This window comes from Dichomitus squalens, assembly GCF_000275845.1.
Source record: "Dichomitus squalens LYAD-421 SS1 unplaced genomic scaffold DICSQscaffold_13, whole genome shotgun sequence".
Lineage (NCBI taxonomy): Eukaryota > Fungi > Basidiomycota > Agaricomycetes > Polyporales > Polyporaceae > Dichomitus > Dichomitus squalens.
The window spans coordinates 91,772-111,957 of NW_006766895.1; the positions used below are offsets into that span (position 1 = coordinate 91,772).

General features: G+C 54.8%; 5 protein-coding genes across 5 annotated transcripts; 4 read left to right on the top strand and 1 right to left on the bottom strand.

Moving 5' to 3' along the window:
• Positions 1–348: 348 nt before the first annotated feature.
• DICSQDRAFT_169922 (uncharacterized protein) lies at positions 349–630 on the top strand (the record flags this gene model as incomplete). The annotated part of the gene is made up of 2 exons (XM_007365539.1): positions 349–522; positions 574–630. 2 exons carry the CDS (start codon positions 349–351, stop codon positions 628–630), a joined length of 231 nt encoding a protein of 76 aa, XP_007365601.1.
• A 6,923-nt stretch (positions 631–7,553) lies between these two features.
• On the bottom strand, positions 7,554–8,012 carry DICSQDRAFT_169926 (uncharacterized protein; the record flags this gene model as incomplete). Its single annotated transcript, XM_007365540.1, has 1 exon — positions 7,554–8,012. One exon carries the CDS (start codon positions 8,010–8,012, stop codon positions 7,554–7,556), a length of 459 nt encoding a protein of 152 aa, XP_007365602.1.
• Positions 8,013–8,499: 487 nt separating this feature from the next.
• On the top strand, positions 8,500–9,317 carry DICSQDRAFT_169927 (uncharacterized protein; the record flags this gene model as incomplete). The annotated part of the gene is made up of 2 exons (XM_007365541.1): positions 8,500–8,599; positions 8,680–9,317. The coding sequence occupies 2 exons, from the start codon at positions 8,500–8,502 to the stop codon at positions 9,315–9,317; spliced, it is 738 nt and encodes a 245-aa protein (XP_007365603.1).
• Positions 9,318–13,820: 4,503 nt separating this feature from the next.
• Positions 13,821–14,441, top strand: DICSQDRAFT_169930 (uncharacterized protein; the record flags this gene model as incomplete). Its single annotated transcript, XM_007365542.1, has 1 exon — positions 13,821–14,441. The coding sequence occupies one exon, from the start codon at positions 13,821–13,823 to the stop codon at positions 14,439–14,441; it is 621 nt and encodes a 206-aa protein (XP_007365604.1).
• Positions 14,442–14,829: 388 nt separating this feature from the next.
• DICSQDRAFT_169931 (uncharacterized protein) lies at positions 14,830–16,176 on the top strand (the record flags this gene model as incomplete). Its single annotated transcript, XM_007365543.1, has 3 exons — positions 14,830–15,409; positions 15,491–15,675; positions 15,886–16,176. The coding sequence occupies 3 exons, from the start codon at positions 14,830–14,832 to the stop codon at positions 16,174–16,176; spliced, it is 1,056 nt and encodes a 351-aa protein (XP_007365605.1).
• Positions 16,177–20,186: the final 4,010 nt, after the last annotated feature.

Genomic DNA, 20,186 nt, shown 5'->3' on the forward strand with positions numbered 1-20,186 from the left:
GGCACGATCTGCTCTGCCCGCCCCCTCCTCATCCTCCTCCGACTCAGACGTTACTGAGCCCATCTCTTTTCACCCTCAGCAGCGTTTCTCCGGCATGACCCTCCCCGTTGCTGAGCTCTGGCCAACATTATCCTCTGTCTCTTCGACGACCACAAGGACGACTCTAAGCGGATTTCCGCCCGTGCCTTTGGTAAGCAGATCAAGGATCTGCCCAACCTCCTGGGCAGGCCTTCGATCTGTGGACATACTCGCAACATCTCTATCGCCTCTGTGCAGGGCCATCGCCTTTCTTCCATTCCTCACTCCTGCCATCTATCTGTTCGGAACTCTGTCGTCGCTGGCGAGGGTATGTCGTACCTTCCGCAACCTCTCACGGGCTCGATCTTGGGTCCTGCGTTCGAGCACAAGTATCAGAGTCCTATCACGCTACCGCCTGTTCTCGACAGCGAGACCGAGCAAGTGAGCGCTATGGACTTCCTTCATGACCATCACGACCAGCACGATAACCATGCTGAAGCGGAGGTGGAGGGCGAGCCAGGCTCCCACTCGACCTCCACTCATTAACGACGCAAGCGCGGTGCTCTCGGACACGGCAGCGACATCCCCGACGAGGCCATCGTCGGCGCATGACGTTACTTTTAAACCGCTTGCACAAGCCTCTCAAGCGCTTGCCCGCGAGATCTGCCGCACTTCGCGATACTCAGCCACCGCTCCAGTATCCGCCACTTCGGACGTTCGTCCAGTTCCGTATCCTATTTCTCCTGGTATGGTATCGCTGCCAATCGTTCTCCTTAATGCTTTCGTCACTCTCTGTTCCAGTCGTCACAAGCTTGTGGAAGCCCAGAACGACGCTATCGCGGACCCAACGGACCTAACGGCAACACCGGGACAAGAGATCTGAGCGCGGGATCTCGCCATCTGGCACCCGGAGCGGGCGACCGCTGGCGTTGAGTGTGAGTTCGATGGCATTGAGCAACTGGCACAGCTTGATGTCGAAGGCGGGCACGTCGACCTCGGCATTCACGCACTACAGCAACAACAGCAGAGAGGTGCGGTGGCGTTTCATGTTCGCCAAGGATGCTGTGCGACGACATGGTGCACGGCGTCTGGAGGGCGGTCGTTCTGCCAGGAACGTGCTCTCGTGTCCTCCGCTAGCCGTAGATATAGTCTGTAGATGTAGTTGAGAGCATGTAATAGATTTACCAGAATGAGCACTAATGTTGCCGCGCACACCGCCGGACTGAATGGAAAATATCTGGGTGAACTATTTATCAAATATTTGGAGGAACCACAAGGGGACCTGCAGCGCACGTAAAATACAATCCTCCCTATGTAGCGCTCACAGTAAATATTTGGGAAATAATTGGTGGAGGGTCCCTCCTCCCCTCCCTCCCTAAATACATCCCAAATATTTGGGGTTTACATCGAATATCTGGGAGGGGCATCCCTCCAACCCTCTCAAATATTTGGAGGGCCACTATAACATTTGGGCCAAATAATTCGAGTTTTACCATAACTATAAGGATGGAAAAATTTATTTGACTGATATCCCTGACCGTGCACCGATGAGATTGTTGCCGTTAGCGGCCTACCCTCCCTACGTCACACTCGGCGCGTCGGCACCTGTCACAGCCAACGAGCTGTGCCACCAAACAAACAAGGGTAAGCTTACTGATGCAGAGGTTGGTGCTGAGAAGCGAAGCAACCAGAGGTGACACAGCAAAGAGATGTGAAGAAGTATATTCCCTAGACTAGAAGGGGCAGTGAGGAGGTAGGGCTGCTAGCTACCTACAGAGGAGATGGGGGATCAACGAGAAGATCAAGTCTGAGGTTCTCTGCCTCAGACTCCGTACTATTTATACTAATACAATGGTGCACAGACCAGGTCTCTATTGTCCATTGTTTGGTCAGACTTCCCGCTGGCTCATGCCCTGTCCTGTGACCGGCCTCATGACATCCTTACGACTAATACCAGTCACCTGCCCGTGAGTGATGGTGGGCGCTCCCAGCCTTCTCAGGGTCTGGGGTTCGAATCTGGCTGCTCCAGTTCCTAATACGAGTTGTCCGCGGTTGAGGTGTGGTCACCTTGGTGCCCATAACCCCCAGGTCACGTGGCACAAGAAAACTGTGACACTACCCCCTCTTCAAGATCTGAGCTCCTGCGAAGCGTTCAAACCAAATATTGTGTTGAAACTCCCGAGCGACTGGTCGTGGGTTGTTGAGGGCGATCGGTTGCAGTGCATTTGAATGGAGAGCATAGAACTTGTCGAGTAGTTCCTTCACATATTTGACATTGCGTACTGGCTCCCAAGTCACTTCAGAGACATCATAGCCTGCCCATTTGACAAAGTATTGCACGTATCCACGGTTAAGGTGAGAGTCTAGAATCTTTTTGACCTCAAACTCATCGTGGCCTTTGACTTCAATAGGGTCAGTTTTCTCCGGGTTGCAGTTGCCAATCTCGTCTTCATGGTAGGGGATGAGCTTTGATGCATGGAAGACGGAGTGGACCTTGTTTTGCGGCGGAAGTTTGACTCTGAAGTCGACGGGTCCAATCTTTTCCGTTATCTCGTAAGGCCCGTAGTTCTTGGCTGAGAGCTTGGCTGACGGGTTACGGATCTTCAGGTCACGTCCTTTGAGCAAAACTTTGTCACCGACTTTGAAGAGAGGGTCCACACGGCTGTTACGTCCCATGCCTAAGTCCCTCCGGAACTCGGTCAGACACCGCGCTAACTCCGCCGGACCTTTGGACTTGCTTACAAATAGATACTTACGTACTGTGTCCGATTTCCTTTCCGCTTCCTTTCCGTTCCACGCCGGGGCCCATATGGCTTTCTGAGCGTCTACCCCATCTCCGCTGGAATGTCCGTTTTCCCATATCAGTGCCTGGTGCCACTTACATCACTTCTCCACTTAGTGTCGGTATTCTGTCACCTCCGATAGGACCTCCACCTCCGATTCGGACTTAGGGGACACCGGCTTCTTAGTATATAAACCCCTGGACTTAGTGCGGTGTTCCTCGGTTCGGATATCTAGTTACCCTATGCTCCGCTTGTACTCCATTGGTTACTTTACTCCAATCTACCTTCTCTGTCTCCATCTGACCTCTGCCCGACCTCCGTCCGATCTCTGCCTGTTCTCCGTCCGACCTCCGACTCCAAAATCAAGGACACTGTCGGGATCCTCAGGGCGTTGCTAATAGCTTCGCCGAAGTCCTCACCCCGTATCCGCCCAGCTCCGACTCCTAACCCCAGAACTCTGGAACTCCGGCGGCACAGTCCTAACAATATATCCGAACTCAACCTGAGATCCCGATGTCTGACTCCGACGACACCTTCAGGGGCTTCACGGCTCGACGCGAGCCCAACCCGCCTCGGACTTCCTCTCCGGAATCTCCGACCCGAAACCGTGTTGTGACCCGGTCCTTGCCCACCACTCCACATCCGACATCCGCTCCTCTTCCCCGATATTCTCCGAATAACCCCTTCGCCATCCCCACGTTCATGAGGCAACCTCCGGCTGGACCTGCGGGAAACCCGCCCGTAAACCCGACGACAACTCCGCAAGCATCATCGACACTGACCGTGGACTTAGCGCAGGCTATCAGCCTCCTTGCTCAGATGCTCCAGATTCCGGCCGCCGCAAACTTCAACCAAACGGCACTGTCTTCGGAGCGTGGCAACATCCGCGACCCAGACCAATTCGATGGGTCGGAGCCCGCCAAGCTCCGGTCGTTCTTCACCCAGCTAGAGTTGGTCTTTAATGCCCGGCCTCGAACTTTCAACACAGATGAGAAGAAGGTCACCTACGCAATTTCCTTCCTGAGGGGCACCGCTGTTACGACTGACTGTCGAGCGAGTAAGTGGAGACGAGCGAGGCAGGCAGGAGCGCTGACGAGCTCTGATTGCAGTGAGACTGGAGCGGAGCTCAACAGGCAGGACTGGAGACAAGATGTGTATTGAGCGAAGTATCTACAGAGCGAAATACACGATGGCTTACCTGGAGACAAGAGGTCGAAAATGGAGTCTCCAGGTAGCAAGGGCTCCGACTATATACGAGGAACAAACAATGGGCGCTAAGGGGACAATGGTGTTGCCATGGGCACCGAGTACAAGGGCGTAGGACAATAGCGAAGGGGAAACAAGGGGGGGCTATTGTCCGTGTGCAAACAAGGGAACACTACGCCAAATAGAGAACAATGGGTGAACGTACAAGGCAGTGGTCAGAATGGAATGGGAAACGTAGCCCCGTGGGGGCGGTTCGTGACAACCGCCCTCCAGTGGTTCAAATCCTACCTCCTAGAGAACTCCTCCGGGACGCCTCCGGTGTTCATGTTGGACTACGAGGTGTTCCAAGAAGAACTCCGGACGAACTTCGGACCTTGCGATGCCACCGGAGCTGTGGAACACGAGCTCGAGAACCTCCGGATGGTGGAAAACCAGCAGATTGCCAAGTACATCACCCAGTTCAGTCGCATCGCTACGCAAGTCTGCTGGGGTCACGACGCCCTCCGATACCAGTTCTACTGCGGACTCCCAGACCGCCTTAAGGACCGCATCTCCGAGATAGGCAAGCCCGACAACCTCTCGGACCTCCGTATTCTCGCCCAGAGCCTGGACCACCGGTATTGGGAGCGGAAGGCCGAACGCAACCGCGAAACTCCCGGTTCTTCTAAGTCTGGTTCCAAATCAGGCTCCAGGTCTAACCACTCCGAACCCTGCTCGTCCTCAAACTCCCAGTCGACTCCTCGCGCGCCCCAGAAGTCCTCCGACGGCAAGTCCAGCAACTCCGGCTCCACCCCGAAGTCCAACTCGAAACCCAAGTCTGCGGAAAAGTCCGCCCCGAAGCCATACGCGGACAAGCTCGGTAAGGACGGGAAACTCACCCCGGAGGAACGACAACGCCGTCTGGCAGGAAACCTCTGCCTCTTCTGCGGAGGAGCTGGACACTCCGCGAGTGCTTGCCCCAAGAAGATGACTCCATTGACAAAGGGCAGAGCAGCCCAAGCTAAGCCAACTCCGGGTGCCGAAACCCTGGCTCCGGACGGGGCAAAAAACTAGTCCGCAGTTCCCCTAACTCCGTGCCTGGCGGGAACTGCGTTGACGACGCTGGCACGGAGATCCAAGTCCGTCTTAACGCATCCGCTCTTTCTGACCACTCTTCCCTTACTGTTGACCTGTACTCCGAATCCTCTCCAAAGCCGTTCAAGGCCCTGATTGATAGCGGTTCCACTCATTGTTTCTTCGACTCCGAATTTGTTGATACTATTGGACTTCCGTCTCGCTCCGTTTCTCCGATCGCTCTCCGGTTATTCGACGGGACTTTCAACCAGGTAATTACCCGGGAAGTTTCCCTCACTCTGCAGTTCCCCTCCGGGGAAATCATGTCCGTAGATTTCTACGTCACTCCGCTCGACAAATCCGTCTCCACCATTCTGGGATACAGCTGGCTCTCCACCTACAATCCGTTGATTGACTGGAAGAAGCACAGTATCCAATTCCGGACCACGCCGACGGTACGTCCTTCCGTCTCTGTATCCGACGAACCTGAACTCTGGTCTCCGCCTCCGGCACCTCCGGAACCTCCGTCTTCGCCCTCTGCCCCGCAGGTCTCACTTGTGAACACCGTGGCATTTGCCCATGCTTGCAAGCTGCTGGGATCCGAGAGCTTCACGCTCTATCTGTCCTCCGCTTCAGCAGCCGAGGTTCTCGCCAGGAACTCCGCCTCCTCCGACTCCGTTCCGGACCTCTCCAACGTTCCGGAGGAGTACCACGAGTTCGCGGACGTCTTCAGCAAGACCAAGGCCGACACTCTTCCGGAGCACCGCCCCTACGACCTCAAGATCACCCTCAAGGAAGGTGCGGTACCTCCGCTCAGTCCCATCTACTCCCTCTCGCAGCTGGAACTGGACACTCTCCGAGAATACATCGACGAGAACCTCCGGTCCGGCTTCATCCGCCCGACCAATTCTCTGTGCGGAGCTCCGGTCCTCTTCATCAAGAAGAAGGACGGGTCTCTGCGACTCTGCGTCGACTACCGAGGGCTCAACAAGATCACCCAGAAGGACCGTTACCCGCTCCCGCTGATCTCCGACCTCCTAAAATCTCCCCGGAAGGCTCAGATCTATACGAAGATCGATCTCTGGCATGCCTACAACCTGGTCCGAATCGTGCCCGGAGATGAGTGGAAGACCGCCTTCCGGACCCACTACGGATCCTTCGAATGGCTCGTAATGCCATTCGGACTTTCCAACGCCCCTGCAGTGTTCCAACGCTTTGTCAACGAGGTCTTTGCGGACTTGCTAGACATCTGCGTAGTGGTCTACCTCGACGACATCCTCATCTACTCCGACTACCCGGCAGACCACCGGAAGCATGTCCAAGAAGCGCTCCGACGTCTCCGGAAGCATCAGCTTTACGTCCGCAAGGACAAGTGCGAATTCCGCGCGGACTCTGTCGAGTACCTCGGATACATCCTCTCCTCCGAAGGCCTCACTATGGCCGACTCCAAGGTCAAGGTGATCATGGACTGGCCGGAACCCCAGAAAGTCCGCAACATCCAATTGTTCCTAGGCTTCACGAACTTCTACCAGAGGTTCATCCATAACTACTCCGGGATCGTCCTTCTGCTGACCCAGCTTACCCAGAAATCCGTCCCGTAGAACTTCTCCGACGATGCTCGGAAGGCCTTCAACGCCTTGAAGCAGGCCTTCACCTCCGCCCCCGTACTCCACCACTGGGAACCGGACCAATAGATCACTGTCGAAACGGACACCTCGGACTACACCATCGCCGGAATTCTCTCCATCACTACCGACTCCGGTGAACTCCATCCTGTCGCCTTCCACTTCCGGACTTTGTCCGGTGCGGAACTGAACTACGACATACGACAAGGAACTCCTGGCAATCTACGAAGCCTTCCGGACCTGGCAGCACTACCTCGAGGGCTCCGGAACTCCAATTGACATTGTCACCGATCACAAGAATCTGGAGTACTTTGCAACCTCCAAAATGTTGACCCGGCGCCAGGCTCGGTGGTCGGAATTCCTGTCGCAGTTTAACCTGGTCATCCGGTTCCGTCCTGGAAAACTTGGGGCCAAGCCCGACGCACTCACCCGCCGTTGGGACGTCTACCCAAAAGGGGGGGATAGTGACTACTCCGCCGTCAACCCACACAATTTCCGGCCAGTGTTCACCCAGGAGCAACTCGCCGCGTCCCTCCGAGCGACGTATCTCCGAGAACCGGTACTTTGAGCCTCTATGCTCTTCGACGCTGAGAAACTCCGCTCCGACATCCGAGCAGCCCAGAACTCCGATACCCCATCCCCGGAACTCGCCGCAGCCATCAAGTCGGCCTTTGAAGGCAACCCCCGTTGGTCCAAGGATGAAGAAGGGTTCCTCCGGCTCAACGGCCGAATCTACGTACCGGACTCCGATGACCTTTGCCTCTGAGTCCTCCGGGCCTACAACGACCACCTGACCGCCGGTCACTGCACTCGGCGCAAGATTTTCTGCAGGACAAGTCAGTACAACTCCGAAAGCGGAACCCCGGACTTACTTGGCCGGAGCCCACACGGTCTCAGTCTGAGCCCGCTTCCGCTTGGGCGTGATGTTGACGATGTCGTCGTCATCGTCAGCGTCGTCATCGTCGGTGTCGTCATCGTTGTTGTCGTCATCGTCGTTGTCGGTGTCGTCATTGTTGTCATTGGCATCGCAGCGGCGTTTGCTGGGGCCGGCCTTCAGAGAACTCCGGGGGGACTCAACGCGCCCCGATGTAGGCTTCCGGGCCCGCTCCTTCTCTGCCCGCTGCCACTCCGCCAGCTCCTTCTGCAGGCGCGCCCTCTCCCGCTCCAGCAGCTCCACCTCCTCCCTCGCCCGCCGCTCCCGCTCCGCCTTCTCCCGCTCCGCTCTATCCCACTCCACGCGCTCCTCGTCCTCCCGGATCTGCTGTCGCACCACCGTGAGCTGGGTGAGCAGCTGTTGCTGTTTCTTGATGGGCGGAGTTCCGGGCATGGCGTTCGACTTAGAAGAAAAAATGTGGCGGCAGCGAGTATGGTGGGGTTAAGTGACGCCTGCAGCACCGGACCTGCAGCACCCCGACCTTTATAGACCCTCCGCTCCCCGACTCCGCTTGCCCTAAACATCGCCGATCAAGCTGGCTTCTTTTTCCGCTCACTTTTCCACATCCTCCGTTGCAAACTCCCCGAACTCTGCACATGATCCGTTCCGGTCCCCGGACTCCAAATTCCGTACGATACCATAGACCCTGGGGCCTCGGCCCTAAGGGGGTGATACTGTTACGTTCCGTGCCTAAGTCCCTCTGGAACTCTGTTGGACACCACGCTAACTCCGCCAGACCTCTGGACTTGCTTACGGATAGATACTTACGTACTGGTTCTGTTTCCGTTTCCATTTCCTTTCCGTTCCCCACTGGGGCCCATACGGCTTTCCGAGCGTCTACCCTAGCTCTGCTGGAATGTCCGTTTTCCCATATCAGTGCATGGCACCACTTACATCACTTCTCCACTTAGCATCGGTATTCTGCCACCTCCAATCGGACCTCCACCTCCGATTCGGACTTAGGGGACACCGGCGCCTTGGTATATAAACCCCTGGACTTAGTGCGGTGTTCCTCAGTTCGGATATCTCATTACCTTATGCTCCACTTGTACTCTATCAGTTATCTTACTCCAATCTACTCTCCCTACCTCCATCCGTTCTCTACCGACCTCCGTCCGATCTCTATCTGATCTCCGTCCGACCTCCAACTCCGAAATCGAGGACACCGTCGGGATCCTCAGGGTGTTGCCAATAGCTTCGCCGAAGTCCTCACCCCGTGTCCGCCCAGCTCCGACCCCGAACCCCGGAATTCCGGAACTCCGGCAGCATAGTCCTAACAACCACCTGGACTATGACTCTCCAGAGGATGAGCACAATTGGGATGACGACGGAGGCAGCCGTGACAAGTTATACGTCATGTGCGCCGAATTTGTCTTCATGACTCCGAACGAGGAGAAGGAGACGGTTCCGTCTTCCATCCAATATGATGCGAAGCGCATCCTGCAATCCTTCCAACTGGAAGCTACGACCGCACCCACCAAATCCCTCAAGAATGTGTGGCTGTACAATTCCCATATATACCGACTGAAAGATCCAAAGAATCAACCCGTGTGCGACCCAGAAGCCCAGCAGCCAATATGCATTGAGATGATGATTAACAGCGTGCCTGCGTACACCCTGATTGACATGGGCTGTACGATGGTGGCCATGTCACCAGGACAGGCCTTCATCTCCAAGGCGGATGGAATCGATCTGTAGGAGCAGATGAGCCTACAGTTGGGCACAAAGGGTAGTCGTACGCGCATCAACCACGGTGCGCGAGCCATGATTAAGGTTGGCTCGGTGCGCGAGCCGTGTTATTTCAACGTGGTCAATATCGACCAATATGACGTAGTCCTTGGGACTCCCTTGCTGAAGAAGCACAATGTCATGCTTGACTTCAAGAACCGCTCCGTCAAGATTGACGGAGTGCCCGTTGGCATCTATATGGCTGTAGAAGAAGCCGAAGTCCTGCATCTTCAAGGCGAAGCACGTAAGCAACGAATCATTGCTCAGCTGAAGGAGACAGCGGAACACGCTGTACAAAGACAGCAGGGGTCCGCAGCGGGAACAACCGCGGCGGAGCCTCTTCACTCCCGCTTTGTGGGAAGCAGGGTGTCGTTCGGAGGGGAGGGCAGTGGTACCACGACCGCCTCTCGCGACACGGTACCCAACGTGGCGTCCAACTGGACGTCTGAGAAGGGTAAACCGTCACGACCTGAACAACACCAGACGCAAAACAGACGTCAAGATGCTGAGATTGGCGGAACGAGTCGTTCCATCGCAACACTCATCTACCCAACCAAAGTTGAACTTCTATGGCATGCCAGACCCATTGGGGCTGAACGAACTGTTCATGGCAATGTTCGAGGATTTCATTGAAGATGAGGAAATTCGTAAGACACATCGAGAACCACCGCCACCAGGCAGCGAGGAGGAACGCCTCCAGCAGCTCTGTGACAAGTGGTACAAAGACTGTGAGGACATCATGCAATCTCCTCCGGATGGCCTCCCTCCATGGAGAGTGGTCAACCACCGCATACCGCTCATCAATCCCGATAAGCGGTACAACTACCAGTTGCCTCGAGTCCCTAGGATGATCAAAGAAGATCTCCTGGACAAGATCAACTGGTACGTCAAGGCGAAATGGTGGAGAGAAGCTCACGCTCCTCAGGCCGCTCCTCTTCTTTGCATTCACAAGAAGAATGGCAAACTATGAACCATAGTCGATGCCCGTCAGCGGAACGACAACACCATCAAGGACGTCACCCCGCTGTCCGACCAGGACCAAATCCGAATGGATGTAGCTCAGGCCAAGTACAGGTCGAAAATCGACCTGTCGGACGCGTATGAGCAGATTCGAATCGAAATGCAAGACGTGTCCAAGACCGTGTTTGCGACTCCATTCGGAGTATTCGAGAGTCTAGTTATGCAGCAGGGCAATTGCAACGCTCCCACCACGTTCCAATGGTTGATGACAACCCTCTTTTGCGACTTCATTGGACGATTTGTCCACGTCTACTTAGACGATATCTTCGTCTTCTCGGACTCGATAGAGGATCACGAGAAACACTTAAAGCTTGTGTTCGACAAGCTTCGTGAAGCCAAACTGTACCTGAGCAAGAATAAATGCGATATTTATTCTAAGCATATGGACTGCCTAGGACATGTAATTGACGATCGAGGCCTCCACGCGGATGCTGATAAGATGGAGAGAATCCGAAACTGGCGAACGCCTCGCTCGTACCATGAGGTACAGCAATTCCTTGGCCTCATCAACTATCTGGCAGCCTTCATGCCTGACATCTCAGCGTACATGTCTCCGTTGTCGGAGATGGCTCGTAATGAGCGAGCGTTCGTATGGCGACCACTTCATTAGAAGTGCCTTGACATGATCAAGGCTATGGCCTGTCGAGCCCCAATTCTAAAGCCTATCGACCACCGGTCGAACGAGCCCATTTGGCTCATCTGTAACGCATCCGTCCATGGCGTCGGAGCGTTGTACGGCCAAGGACCGGATTGGCAGACCTGTCGTCCCACCAGCTTCCACTCACAGAAGTTCACCACTGCTCAACAGTCGTATCCGACTTACGAGCAGGAAGCATTGGCGATCCTGGAAGGATTGATGAAGTGGGAGGACAAGCTTATGGAACTCAAGTTTACGGTCGTAACCGACCATGAATCCCTGACGTACTTCAAGAAGACTCTGGGCCCTAGTCCCTGTCGAATTCAATGGTTGGACTACTTGTCACGGTTTGACTTCTCAGTATGACACATACCGGACAAGGACAACAAGGTCGCTGATTGTCTCTCTCGCTACTACAAGAATGACAATGCGGATGAATTTCATCCGCATCATGAGTATGTGAACACCGACATGCGGCTGGATCCGGACTGGGACCACTTGCCGGAGAAACACGTAGAAGAGCTACGCGCGGGCAGGATCATCCGTCAGAACCCAGGTGGCCTGGATCCCCAGGAACGTGATCGCTAGCGAGAGCTGAAGATGCGCATTGAGCCACGTACCGTCAAAGCCGACGAAATGGCCGCCGCATCGGCACGTAAGAGTGCTCCCGTCAAGACAGAAGTAGAATGTTCAGTGGACGTCCCGAATTCCGCTCCAGACTACAACCCGACGGTAGGCGAGTTGGTGGCGAATGGACCCTCCCTTCAATCGAAGATAGAAGGTCTGGACGGATTCATGCAAGCAGTGCTGAAGCACTACAAAAAAGACCCGACGTTCAGCAAGGTTCTAGAGAACCCCGCTGCCCACTCCGCTTTCAGATTGTCCGACCGACTAATCTATACGACAAATTGCCAAGCCAAATTGGTATTGTGCTTACCTATCGGTAAGGTCGACCAGTGTACGATCACGCAGGTTGCAATTGACCTAGCTCACACCACCATCGGCCATTTCGGTACTCAGAAAACTTCTGAGTACGCGCGGCGATGGTTCTGGTGGCCGAAGATGGGTCGAGAAATTGACAAGTTCTGCATCTCTTGTCAGAAATGCCAGACAGTCAAGCCCCGTAATCATTTGATTGCGGGGCTCCTTCACAAGCTTCCCATCCCACTCGTCCCGTGGATAGCCATCACCATGGACTTTGTAGGACCGTTCCCTCGCTCTGGAGGGTACGACTACGTATGGGTAGTTGTCTGTCGACTCACCTCCATGGTCCATCTCATTGCCATCCGCACGACCGACACGGCATTGGACTTGGCAGAGACATTCCTTCGGGAAGTAGTGCAACTGCACGGCCTCCCGCAGACTATTGTATCCGATAGAGACCCGAAGTTTACTTTGGTGTTCTGGTGTGAACTCCATTGACTGATGGGCACGCAACTTCTCATGTTGACCGTGTTCCATCCGCAGACGGGTGGAGCGTCAGAGCGAACAATTTGTTCGATTAACCAAGTGCTACGAGCCATGGTCAGCCCTGACCAGCTCGACTGGATCGACAAGCTGCCGATCGCTGAGTTCGCATTGAACTCATTCACCAGCGCGATGACTGGATATGCCCTGTTTGAATTGAACTATGGCTACCTACCGCAAACCATGGCTGGCATAGACTAAATGTGGATCCAGCTCACCTTGCGGATTGATCCTCAAAAACCTGGAGTCGGAATCCAGATCATTGAGGATCCAGCTCACTGAGGATCTGGATCAAGGGTTGTGTCAAAGTTGGTATGATCCGCAGATCATAACCCCACACGAAATGTGTTTAAAATTGGTAAATATGTATAAAACAACAGTGTTTCTTGCATTACTCTGAGGCTCACTGAGGATCAGGAGCCGCAAATGAGCCGGATCCGCAGTGATCCGGATTCGCAGATCAGGATCCTTGAGGATCTGGATCAAGGCTTCTGATCCTCAAAAACCCGCAGGTGGGGATCCGGATTGAGCTGCGGATGATCCGCGTTCAGCCCTGGACTGGCATCCACTCAGATACTGAGTTCAAAGGAGTCTGAGCATTTGCTCAGAGGGCTCGTGCCAATCTATTGATTGTGCACGATGCCATTCTCACTGTGCGTGTCACACAGACGCATTACGCGAACTTGCACCGGCAAGAGGAGCCGGACATTGCTGTCGGGTCATTAGTATTCCTGTCGACTCAGAACCTGTCGTTTCCAAAAGGGAGAGCAAGGAAGTTAATACCAAAGTATATTAGTCCCTATGCTGTAATAGCAGCTCATCCTGAGACGTCTACATATACATTGGATTTACCACAGGATATGAAAGATCGGAGGAACAATCCTACCTTTCATGTGTCGCTGTTATGATGACATGAGGCAAATGATGACGTTCTGTTCCCTCATCGCGACTCGAGTGCGTTCTACGATGTAGGGGCAAGCAAAGAGCAGGAGTGGTATGTTGATAAAATTGTCGACCACCAGTGGGTGGGTAATAGGTTAGAGTTGCGTGTCCGCTGGACGCACAACGGCTTAAGCTGGGAACCTTACGCGGAATGCAGTAAGTTAGCAGTGGTGGACGAGTACTTGGTGCTAAACGGCGTCAAGCACTGGCGCACCCTGCCAAAGAAGTCGTGATGACGCGCCACGTTGATCACGTGATCGTGACATGGTGCGATACCAAGTGGACGGAACGAGCGCTGATCCGATTCGATCTCAATCGTTCATAGCTCATGGCCCGTCAAAAGATGGCATAAGGTCGCTGCCGTCACCCGTCCCCAGCTCAATGTCGCCCTCGACGCTAGCACCACCATGGATGCTCAGCAACCTCAACACCAGCACCTTGCCTCCATGACCGTCAACATCGACAGTCAGCAACAGAAACAACATCATCTGCAACAGCTGCAACAGGCCAACCCGCACTTCGCCATGCTGGCTCCAGTGGAGCTTGGACCACCGATGGCCACTGGCTTCACCGTGCATTCTCCGCCCATGCACGCGAGCCTGCATGCGTCGTCTTCGACGTACGGGCAGCATCAGGGCAACGTCGCGCAGCCCTCCATGTTCCAAGGGAACTCGAGCCTGACGATGGGCATGCTGATGGGCCTCGATCCAAGATACCAGATGGCGCCCTCGTACATGGGCTACACACCTCAAACAGCGCACGCGGGCCCCATCCAGCCATTCGTCCCTCCAGCGCTGACCTCCATATTGATGCCCCCGGGGATGCCCCCACTGCTGATGTCGAGGCCGACATCGCAGTGGATCGTCTTGAGTGACGACATGGCGCCGATGGTGCATTGCAAGGGATGTCCAGCCTGTACGACCTGGGTGCACCACATCCAGGAGGCTGCGAGGATGGACCTGTCCTTTGCAGAGGCCAACAGAGCCGCGCGCGTCGCCACGCAAGAGCAGCTCTGCGACCACTTCTGACGGTGGCAGGGTTCTGAAGGGGGAGGGATGCCGGCCGAACTCCGACAGGAGATCGAGCGGCTGAAGAAGGAGAACGAGCTCCTCTGCCGTGAGTCAGAGGACCGTGGTTGTGAGATTGACGACCTGGAGGCCCGGGTGAATGAAGCCTGGGAAGCCAGCGAGCACCACAAGGAAAGGGCGAGGCAGCTGGAAGACGAGTTGCGTCGTCATCGATGCTCTCGATCACTGTCCCCGAGACTGCGGCGTCGAGAACACTCACCTCCACCACGGCCCACACCACCTTGCCCCCCTCTGTATCATCAGTTTCCGAACAGGCCCTGTCCGCTCCTGTACGGAGACCGCTACTACGCCCCCCCGCGAGGCGAACCTGTTGTCGCCAGCTCCCACCATGCCGCCAAGCGACTTCCTGCAAGGCTCGTCATCGAGCTCGCGACAGCTCGGCCCCAAGGCAGCGTTCAACTCTGATATGGAGGACGACAACGTCGATAGCGAGTCCAAGGGCTACAACATCAAGAAGGGCAAGCAGTGTGCATTCAATAATGCGAACCGCGCCGTCCTGTGTCGGAACCGGGAGCAGCTGATCAGCCAAGTGACGGGGACCATGCCTCAACAACCGGCACCCCCACCTCCTGCGCCGACGCTTCCTGCGCTGGGCCCGAGTGCCGGGCTGGACCCTCCGCGCATACCAGGAGGCATGCGCCAGCCCCATATGGCCGTGTGGCAGGAGGCGATGCCAATCCAGGCTGCCGACGCCTGGTCCGACTACGTACCGCTGAACCACCAGCAGTACTGGGAGTTGGTGCGGTCGGCCAGAGCCCAGGGAGGTGGCGCGTACAATCATGTGCGTGACCTCCTTCATCAATATGCCGCGAACGGAGCCCTGGGCGCGTTCAACTACCTCCACCAGCTCAAGATGAGCTGGTCGGACCCGCACCGCACGGAGACACAATCGCAGGCCCGCCGCGCTCGTGAGTTCGGATGAGAGATGGTTCACTCGAACCCCTCTCGCACCGAGAGGAACCCGGGCATGTAGAACCCGAGCCATACAGACCCGCTGGAGAGGTGGTTGGAGTACTGGCACCAGTACCTGGACACCTTGCTGGTGTACCTCCCTATCACCCCTCAGCTGGGAAGGCCAACCCGAGATCACACCCGGGGCCACATCCTCCTGCGCGCCCTCATCCCCAAGCTCAAGGGCGCCCAGCAGTCGGCCGAGCACGCACAGTTCCTGGAGGTCACCGCCCAACTCTTCTTGATTCCCAGGCTCTACTGACAAATTGTCAACGAGGGCCACTACCCCGAAGGTACGGAGGAGCGACTGCTCCCCTACCCAGGTCAAGTTACCAACATGTCGATATTCGACTTGGCAGCGTGGTATGCCCATTGCAAGCTCAGTGCGGCCTCCATTGCGCTCATGTAACCACTGGCGGTGTGCATGTGCTAGTTCTACGAGCGCCGCAACCCCAACTCTGGGGAGGCCTTCCTCCAATGGCCGCACACCATGGCCGAGGTCACGGTCGTGCCCGCGCTCGTGGAACTTGCGCTGCAAAAGAACCCGGGCGCAACCACCAGTCACGTGACCGCGCCTCCCCCCCCCCCGGTAATCGAGGGCATCAACATCGACGAAACCATGGAGGAAGCGCAGGGGGTTGACGAGGGCCAGGCCGATGAGCCTGGGCCCAGTGGTACAGTACTGTCGATCGACGCCCCGGGCCCATCACCTCCCTCAGCCTGAGCACACCGACCACCTCCGTACGTGTGGGGTCGGGTGTCTCACCTGCGTCGTGTTACGTCGCCTTGTCGGCACCTCGTCTCCCGCTCACCCGCATTGCTCACCCGCAATATTGTCTCACTCGCGCCACATCAAAATTCTCTCGCGCATCATCCCCGCGCGTCCTATCAGACACTTATGGTTTCTCTCTCTCTCTCATACGGACATGGCTATTCCATGCATTTCATATCTCTCATTGGCATCACACGAGAACCTGGCACAGGTTCTGGAGGGGGAGAATGTAACGGGTCCGTTACTATCTTATCTTATCTATACAGTTAATCTAAATCTTGTATCTACATCTCGATCGTCATGGTGATCGGCGCTGATCCGTCTAGATCCGCGCGATGTGGCGAAGGCTTCTGTCACAGTTTTCTCATGCCACGTGACCTGGGGGTCATGTGCACTAAGGCAAATGCACACATCAACCGTGGATAACTCGTATTGGAAACTGGAGCACCCGGATTCGAACCTCAGACCTCGAGGGGGCTGGGAGCGCCCACCATCACTCACGGGCAGGTGACTGGTGTGTCAGCAGGGGCGCTTACTCATGAGCAGAAGTCCGGACTTGGTACGACTCAGGTATTAGTCGTAAGAAGGTCATGAGGCGGGTCAGGGGATAGGACATGAGGCAGAGAACTCTGACCAAACGATGGTCAATAGATAACTGGTCTGTGCACCATTGTAGTAGTATAAGTAGTAGGGGGTCTGAGGCAGGGAACCTCAGACTTGATCTTCTCGTTGATCCCCCATCTTCTCTGTAGGTAGCTAGCAGCCCTACCTCCTCACTGCCCCTTCTAGTCTAGGGAATTCACATCTTTGCATCATCTCTTTGCTGTGTCACCTCTGGTTGCTTCGCCTCTCAGCACCAACCTCTGCACCAGTAAGCTTACCCTTGTTTGTTTGGTGGCACAGCTCGTTGGCTGGAACATTAGATCAAGTCTCTTACCCATCCCCTCCGTGGAGTGTCTCAAACACTTGCGGACCAGATCTCTCTCCCCAGGAGTTTTTTGAAACGTTTATCATCCCCCCCCACTATCCTTCCATCCGACTCGGACCTACCGGAGTTTACCCGTCATCACTTCAAGAGACACGGTCACCTCGACGTCCAGTCCCAAATTGACTACACCCTTGCAGACGACATGTCAGATCGACTTTGTCATCGCCGTCAATATCGGCATACCCCTATCGTTCCCCGTCGCAAGACTCTTCCTCCATCTGCACCCTCTTCCCAGCCGCTTGACAGACCGCTTGCTGCACCTCTCACCACACTGCCACCAGTCTTGGCCTCATCAGTGTACTGTGAAGGATGGTAAGACGAACACGCTCCAGAGCCTAGTGCACAGTAAGGTGCTCGCAAAGTTGCCAACAATGACGACCTATGATTTCGCTTCCGCCACCAGACCCTAGATCGCCGACAATGCAAAGAGTCTCCAAACGTACACTCATGACTTGTCGAGATGGCTGTTTTATCGGGTGCGAGAGGATGCAGGCACACAGCAATCGTGCGACACGTCGACACACTCGAGAGTCGGGAGAACACGAGACCCTGCCGCAGCGCAGTATTACCATAGTATAGATGGTAGAACCAGCGCTCCGGCAGATCACATGGCCTTGGCTTGCAACAAGGCCTGCTAGGTGGCGCACTGTAATTACTTATGCCTGGCGTCGCTCGCCTTCGTGTCCTAGCATGTCTGGAAACGGGAAAGGAATACAAGAGGATTCACCTTGTAGACGTGAAGGGTGCAGGAAAGGGGTTCGAGAGGCGTCGGGGGCATCGAGCTTACCAGGCAGCAGGGAAAAAGGTGGGCACATGGACCCTGCGACACAAATCTCTGCGCCAAGGGGGGGCACTTACGGGGCACTTCAACTCATGTCACAATAAAGGGGAAGAGAGGAGGGAAGGGGAGGAAACAAGGGCGATTGGGACAGCCCAAAGTATTCGGGACATGAGATTACAGAGAACAGGGAACGTACCTAGACGAGTGCAGCTCAGAGCCGGCCACAACCATGGGCGCGGGGAATTCGCAACAGAGATACGTGACCGGGATCGATGCTCTCTTGCTCGACAGATTTTGCTGCTGCTGTTCTGATGACAGCCTGACGGAGTCGAATGTCGGGTTCGACAACCAGGGAGGTCGGTAAGGTGAGGAGATTATTGAAAAGGGAGCATGCGCGTTGGGATAGTAGCCCTGGTCAGAATTGAGCATATTCTGTAGCCGCCCGTATTTTGTATGTCCGTATTTTAAGTCACGTCACCCAAGCCGCCTGCACGTTTGTTACTACCAGTTTGTCACACCCCATTGCAGCCAAGTCGTGCGCAACCGCACCACCCCGCTGTTAGAACTGCGCCGCCGGAGTTCCGGGGTCAGGAGTCGGAGCTGGGCGGACACGGGGTGAGGACTTCGGTGAAGCTATTAGCAACGCTCTGAGGATCCCGACAGTGTCCTCGATTTTGGAGTCGGAGGTCGGACGGAGGACGGGCGGAGATTGGGCGGAGGTCAGGGCAGAGGTTGGATGGAGACCAAGAGAGTAGATTGGAGTAAGGTAACTGACAGAGTACAAGCGGAGCGTAAGGTAACAAGATATCCGAACTGAGGAACACCGCACTAAGTCCAGGGGTTTAAATACTAAGAAGCCGGTGTCCCCTAAGTCCGAATGGGAGGTGGAGGTCCGATCGGAGGTGACGGAATACCGATGCTAAGTGGAGAAGTGATGTAAGTGGCGCCAGGCACTGATATGGGAAAACAGACATTCCAGCGGAGATGGGGTAGACGCTCGGAAAGCCATATGGGCCCCAGCGGGGAACGGAAAGGAAGCGGAAAGGGAATCGGAAACAGTACGTAAGTATCTAATCGTAAGCAAGTCCGAAAGTCCGGCGGAGTAAGCGCGGTGTCCGACGGAGTTCCGGAGGGACTTAGGCATGGGACGTAACACCCGCACGCATCTGCATATTTATGCGCCTCTCGAAACCACAGTGTACTTCACCACAAGAGCAGTTTTGTCATTAGAAATGTCTGAGACTCCCTTTGGTTCACCTTGAGCTGAATTTGTTGGGGTCCCAAGCCTCCTTCGAGCCATATTATTGCTCGCACGCACCTTACTAGCGCGGGCTCGGTGCAGCCGCAGTAAGATATCTCCTATTGTCACCCTCATGTGGTTCAACTAGCGCACCCAAGTTGGGTGGCTATGGTAATGTGTAATGTCAGATTAGCCGCCTTGAACTTTTGCTTGTGCTGCTGCACCCGCGATCCCATTACAATCGCAACATCTGGATAGTTCATACAGTCCACTGAAACAATGTGCAAGAACGCGAGTAGCAGTACACAAAAGTCTGATATCATATCACTAGTGTGCGCGAAGGCCCCAACGAGTGTTGTTGTGCAGGTTGTGACGTACAGGTGACAAGCACTCAGGCGGTTTGGGTGACGTGACTCAAAAATAGGGATGTACAAAATACGGGCGGCTACAAGATATGCTCAATTCTGACTGGGGCTAGTGGATATCTTCTATGACATCTGGAAAAACAACTTTTGCAAATTGACACTAATTATCACTATTCAGATAATCTCATCTATATTAGCAAGTGTTAGCAGAGATAACATCTACATTAGAGCTACTATTCAGATGCGCTTCTTCAGTAGTGCAACTAAGCACTAATTAGTATACTTGGTACTAGTGATGACTACTCTTCACTATCACTTTTTCTGTAGTTCCATGTAGTGCCAACATGATACTATTATAGCACTACTGCAAATGTGGTCCTCCAATTTTCGCTATTTTGCACTACTGTAGTACTATTTTGCGCTATTTTAGCACTACTCATTTAGGGGAGACTCAAATAAGATGACAATCCTTTATTTATAGCTCATAGTTCTCAACTCAAGCATTACACACCTCTATAGCTGCAAAATCACCATGATAGCTGACTTATATTTGAGGGCACAACTCAACACAGAACTTATTATCATGTA